This window comes from Schistocerca piceifrons, chromosome 7 (genome assembly GCF_021461385.2).
Source record: "Schistocerca piceifrons isolate TAMUIC-IGC-003096 chromosome 7, iqSchPice1.1, whole genome shotgun sequence".
Taxonomy (NCBI): Eukaryota; Metazoa; Arthropoda; class Insecta; order Orthoptera; family Acrididae; genus Schistocerca; species Schistocerca piceifrons.
Genome location: NC_060144.1, coordinates 577,298,427 through 577,304,546, shown reverse-complemented (window position 1 = coordinate 577,304,546; position 6,120 = coordinate 577,298,427). Strand labels below are relative to the sequence as shown.

At 59.5% G+C, this 6,120-nt stretch overlaps 1 protein-coding gene across 1 annotated transcript; it reads right to left on the bottom strand.

Moving 5' to 3' along the window:
* Window positions 1-3,213: 3,213 nt before the first annotated feature.
* On the bottom strand, window positions 3,214-5,154 carry LOC124709088. The gene is made up of 3 exons (XM_047240736.1): window positions 4,916-5,154; window positions 4,557-4,878; window positions 3,214-3,561 (listed from the first exon to the last, which is right to left on the bottom strand). Exons 1-3 carry the CDS (start codon window positions 5,152-5,154, stop codon window positions 3,214-3,216), a joined length of 909 nt encoding a protein of 302 aa, XP_047096692.1.
* Between the last annotated feature and the right edge of the window lie 966 nt (window positions 5,155-6,120).

Below are 6,120 nucleotides of genomic sequence, written 5' to 3'. Positions count from 1 at the left end.
AAACCAAAAGTTCTACTGTCACCTCCGTAAACATGTTAGTTGTCTAGTATGTGGATCACAGGATGCTGGGCTGTGATGTTGTCCGTGCGTCTGGGTAAGGCTACGCATTAACACGGTCCATCAGGTGATAGATAGTGGACGAAACGCGAGTGAGGGTAGCGATTTGAAGAGCAGAGGAAAAAAAGTGCCATGGCTCGTGCCGTGGGAAAAAAACCTCTGCGACAGTGGGATGGGTAGTAAGAGCAGTAGTGGCTTACTAGCTGCGATAGTTCACGCAAGGTTGGATTTGTTAGTATAGGTATCATGCATCATTACCATGGCAAGCGATGGCGATGTGTCCCAGTTGTTGCTGCTGCTGCATTCCTGGAACAATCAAGATCGTTATACAGTAGTGGGAGATCGGCCATAGATCATCTCACTGTGTGGGGGATGTGTGGAGCTTGTCTGCATGCAGTGTACGGTACGGCTTCCCTGTGTGGTGCCAGTTATTCGGCAGTGTACTCCAATCCAGCTGGATATCCAGTAATGGGTCTGATTAACAGGGGCTCGCCTGCGCCGTTATGTTTGCGTATGCTTGGCCATAGATGTTATGTCCTTACAAGTATGTCTTTTGGTCTTTTATGTTTCCATCTATGGTTGTGGTCGTAGTTCCCCAGATTCAGAATAAACGGGTTCTGCGAATGTCTGGAGTTTCTGTATAGTCTTGTGGTGAGTTTGTGGATTACCTCTGTGAGAGTCTCAAGTCGGTATTCCCGGTGAAGGTCCGCGATGCGTGTGTATCGTGGAGCATTGCTTATGATTTTGAGTACTTTGTTTTGTATGAGCTGCAGACGGCGCAGACGTGTAGGCGCAGCGTATCCCCAGACAGGAGCGGCGTACGTCATCAGGGGTCGGATAAGTGTCTTGTACATGGACCTCGACACCCTTCTGTTCAGTGTGCTACGCCTGTTGAGCATAGGATAGAGCTGTTTGAGCCTCGCGCTAGCTCGGTTGGTCATGTGTTGTATGTGGTCCCCCCAGAGTAATTTCCGGTCCAGCCAGACACCGAGGTATTTGACTTTCTCACGGAAACGTATTGGGCGTGCATGTAGAGTTATTGGTCTGCAGTAGCGGTGTTTGCGCAGTTGCTTCGGTCTTCTAGTGAACAGAACGGCTTCGCACTTGTCGACCACCCGTGGTGCGTCAGCAGTATACAAGGAGTACAAAAGGGGGCCGAGAACCGACCCCTGCGGTACCCTCGCACAAATCGGCCGGTCGGTGGAGATGCCTCCAGCAGCCCAGACGTGGAAGGTGCGGCCCGCGAGGTAGGAACGCAGCAGAATCACGTGGGACGTCGGGACCCCGTGTACAACGAGCTTGTACACGAGGCCCTCATGCCACACTCAGTGGAACGCCTTGCAGACGTCGAGGAGCACCTCCCCAAGGTACTCCCACGTCTCCAGCACCCGCATCGCCTGTTCCACCAGTAGCTGTTGTGCGGTCAAGTGGCCACTCTGGAATCCGAACTGCTCCGAACTGAGCCCTTCGGCAGTGACGTGGCGCAACAACCGCTCCACGCACAGCCTCTCAAAGATCTTGGAGAGAGACGGGAGCAGGCTGACGGCCGGTAGTGCTCTGCCCAGCGTGGATCCTTGCCGGCCTTGGGGATAGCCACCACTTCTGCGTGTTTCCACTCAGAAGGGAAGGTCCTGGAGCGGTAAACGCAGTTGAAGGGGCCCGCCAGCGATTGATGGAGTTCCGGCGGCAGTAACTTCAGGAGGCGGTTGCTGACGCCATCGGAGCCGCCCGCTTTCCTGGGGTTAAGGCGGTGGAGCTGGAGTCCAACCTCAGCGGCTGGGATAAGTGCGATCACGTCGTCATCGGCCCTGGCTGCGAGGAAAACCGGCAGGCGGTCCTCCACGAGACGCACGTGGTCGGCACCGAAGACGTCCGCGATGGGCGGAAGTTGTCGGCGAACACGTCGGCGAGGGTGTTGGCCTTGGCGTCCAGGGCTCAGACAACCTCGCCGCCGACGTGGAGCGGAGGAACTCGCTGATGGCGGCGGAGGAAGCGCTTGGCGGTCCGCCAGGCAATCCCATCGGTCATGTCCAGGGTGGCCACAAGGCCAGGCCAGTCATAGTTCCGGTGTTCACCGACAGCTGCCCGGATTTCACGCCGTGCCCTATTGACGTGGCGCTTGGTCGCAGGCTGGCGAGTGAGCTGCCACTCGCGCAAAAGATGGTTCTTGGCCGTGATAGCCTCCAAGATGTGCGGCGGAAGCTGCCGTGACATCTCACGAGGCCTCCGCGGCTCTCTGGGAGAAGCAGCTGCAGCAGCGCTGAGAGTGTGTCGCGTGAAGGAGGCCAGCGCAGCATCGGCCCTCTCCAGTGCAGGGTCGGGAGCACCGTCGAAGCGATAGAGCACTTCAGCCCGAGATCGGGCCTCGTCAATGCCATGGAAGGTGCGGCGGTCAGTCGGTAGGGAGGCGCCGACGACGTCCACGTCGTAGATCACCAGAAGGTGGTCGGAGGACAGGGCGCATCGGACGGTAGCCGACGTAAAGGGCCGAACGCCTTTCAGGACGGCGACGTCAGGCACGTCGGACTGGCCTGTGTTTGGAAAGAAGGTGTGGTCATACAGTCCCAGGACGACAGCGCTGCGATGTTGGGTGACGCGAAGAAAGCGCCGCCCACTGACGTTGGTGACGCATGAGTTCAGTTGCGGGCTCTGGGCGTTCAAGTCGCCCACAATGAATAGCTTCCCACGCAGAGTCAGCAGTGCGTCGAAGTCGGCCTCCAGGAGGTGGCCCCTCTGTGGCCTGTAGACTGCGACGATGGTAATGACCCCCGCCGTGATGGTGACAGCGACCGCAGTGGCCTTCACTGTAGCAAGAGGTGGCATCTGGATTTTGTGGTGCTTCAGGGAACTCTTCACGTAAACAGTGGTGCCTCCCCCATGGGTGGGCCGGTCGGTACGGTAGCAGCGGTAGCTCGCCACCCTGACTGCCACACTAGGTTTCAGGAACGTCTCGCAAACGAGACAAATGTCTATTGCCTCGTCACGGAGGTGTTGGCGGAATTCCCCTTGTTGGGGAACCAAGCTGCGGCCGTTAAAACCGCGCACTGTGAGCCCATGGACATGTGCATTATCCATGGCGGGCAGCAGGAACAAAGCCGGCCTGGAGGGCTGACGTGACGGCGGTGACGAGCACTGGGAGCTGGTCGAGCCGCTGGCTCAATGAACGCAGGAGCGAACAGAGCTCAGCCGCATCGTGGGCTGTGGGGGCCTCTGGGGCAGCCTCCGTGGCAGGAACAGCAGGTTGGGGACGGACCGTAGGAGGCGGTCGCCGCTGGGGCACAGACCAAGAGGCGGACTGTTGCCGCGCCAATGGGGCATCAGTGGTCGGCCCGTCCGCCGCGGGGGCGGTCCGGCGCGGCCGTCGGCGGCGCCTGCGAGGGGTGGCAGCTTGTTCGGTAGGCGTGGGTGCAGGGGCAGCAGCCGCCTTGGACGAGGCAGGTCGCTGCTGTGCAGCGCTATCGGAGGCAGCAGGCCGCTGGGCGGAGGGGGGGGGGGCGCCCCTCCCTTGGCGGCATCAGCGAGGCTGGTGCCAGGCTGAACCTTGCGGGAAGGGGCAGCCCGGCCACGGGGCTGATGTCGACCACGCTGGAAGGCCGGACACCCTCGGTAGCTCGCAACGTCCGCGCCATTGCAGTTGCAGCACGTCGGTTTATCCTCTCGTGGGAGTGGGCACTCCTTGCTCTGCTGCTGGGCGCCGCACTTGATGCAGTGGGGCTGCATCGAGCAGTAGCGAGACATGTGGTCGAGCCGTTGGCAAGAGAAGCACTGGGCCCTCTTGCCTTTGGCCCGCAGTGGCACCACTTCGACGTCCCTACCCGCCGCACCTGAAAGATCTTGCGGTTAGGTTAGGTTAGGTTAGTGGTTTTTAACGTCCCGTCGACAACGAGGTCATTAGAGACGGAGCGCAAGCTCGGGTTAGGGAAGGATGGGGAAGGATATCGGCCGTGCCCTTTCAAAAGAACCATCCCGGCATTTGCCTGAAACGATTTAGGAAAATCACGGAAAACCTAAATCAGGATGGCTCGAGACGGGATTGAATCGTCGTCCTCCCGAATGCCAGTCCAGTGTGCTAACCACTGTGCCACCTCGCTCGGTAAAGGTCTTCCGATTTTCCAGGTTGTCGACAAGAACGACCTGGTACAGCGGCACGAGGCTGTGGGTGTGTGCAGAGTTCATGAGCCCCGTGTGGCGGATGCCGAAGCCCATGTCCTCCAGTTCTTCACGGAGGTAATCCGCCCCAAACTGGAGGGGGAGGCGGCGGAACACCACCTTCAACAGCTCGAGCGGTTCCGACGGCTGCGTGTAGCAGTGGAGGCCATCTTTGCAGATGACATCCATTACTGCACGGTAGTCCTCGACAGTGGTCACGGAGAGGCAGTAAAGATCATTGCGGCAGTCCTTATGCTGGCAATGGGCGCCACCCGAGTGATCTTCTGCTCAAACGGCTTATATGGGCCGTCCCACTGGACCACAATCGATGGCGGGCGCGGCGCCCTTGCCGTGTGCCGCCTGGCAGGGGTGATGAACCCGTCCTCGTCAGGGTGGCGGACGGGAGCAGGCCCTGTGGTGGACCGCTGCTCCCTCGTGCGCGTCTTCTCCGCGACTGTCTGGGCCGCGGTGGCAGCGGTGGCGCGGGAGGCCTCAGGGGGCTTCTTCCGCGGCCGAGCACTGTCGGAGGCTCGGGAGCGGACGTCGGAGTCGTCAGCCGTGTCAGCCAGGCGCTTCCGGAGCGCACAGGCATCGTCAGCGTCGGCAATTGCCTCCGCGAGATTTGCGTCTGGCAATCCGTCGTCATCTGCGATCACGGCGGCCTCTCGAGCCCTGTGGCGCACCCAGTGAGACCGCCAGGGACGCAGACTTTGCGCCTGGCGAGGCCCCCACCGGCTCACCCGCCTCTCGTCGCCGCGTGCCCGGCAGTGCAGCAGCCTTCCGGATCCTGCGGTAGGCAAGCACGGCTGCTACTTCGTCCTCTCGACCATGGTAGTCGCCCCCACGAGCAAGCTTGTACATTCGCACGAGCATGCGCTCCTGGGCGCGAGAAACGTCACCACAAGATATATCCAAGTCATTGTCTGGTAGTTGGCGCCGGTTCGTCATAAGTGGGGGGGGGGGGGGGGGGCGGATGGGGCCGCCGACGGGAGCGACTCAGTCGCCTGAGCTGACCCCGCCGGACAGCGATCCGCCACACCCTTCGCTCGATCGTCAAACACGTCATCTCGCCTCGACATCGCAACTCGGAGTGCGTGTGTGGCAGGCTGAGCGAGAGGCAGGCGCTTAAGTACACTATCGGGGACGCCGTTATGAGTCGCTGCAACCACTGTGGTGCCCTCACTCTAAATGCGGGCTAGGGGACGCGCGCCGCTCCAGCTTACGGCGCGATAGTGCAGAGACCTGTAGAGGTCTTCCATGGTGTCTGTCTCGGATTCAAATTCCTCGGTGCGCTGTACCAGACGCAGAGAGTCAGCCCCATGAGCTGGAACATCTCAAAACTGTATTCTGGAAACACGGGTACTCGGAATGGCAGATAAGACGCGCTCTCCGCCCCACCTCTGCAATACAGCGTGTGGAGTCGGAAGAAGTCACGGAGGAAGAGATAGGCACTGCTTATATACCGTATACCGGCGCACTACTGGGGAAAGTAAGACGAATATTGAGGAAACGCCGAGTAGGAACTGTCTTTGGCCCACCCAATGAAACACGAGCATTATTGGAAAGTGTCAAAGATGACCTCGGTTTGCGGAAGTCCGGCATATACCAGATTCCGTGTCAGACATCTTGGACAGACAGTGCAAAGCATCGAAGATCGATGCCGAAAACATCAGAGGCACACTTAGGTACCCTAACAAGTCGGCGGTCGCAGAGTACTGTTTGTTGTAAAATCACGACATGGACTACCAACGTACCAGGGTTTTGGTGCAGCCATCTAAATACTTTGCCGCGTCGTTAGAGAGGCTATCGAAATTCGTACCAGGGGCGGACTCGGCAACCGAGATTGCGGCTATAGGCTCAGCAAGGTATGGGGACCAGCACTGAGTCTAATTAAAAAGACGCTCAGCAAAGAAA

Excerpts from the sequence above, each read along its gene's own strand:
- LOC124709088 (XM_047240736.1), bottom strand. The coding sequence starts at position 5,154 with ATGACGAACCGGCGCCAACTACCAGACAATGACTTGGATATATCTTGT. Across the intron at positions 4,879-4,915 it reads GGGGCCTCGCCAGGCGCAAA|GGCTCGAGAGGCCGCCGTGA; the intron begins GTCTGCGTCCCT and ends GGTGCGCCACAG. Across the intron at positions 3,562-4,556 it reads CCCCTGCCAGGCGGCACACG|GGAGGGGCGCCCCCCCCCCC; the intron begins GCAAGGGCGCCG and ends GATGCCGCCAAG.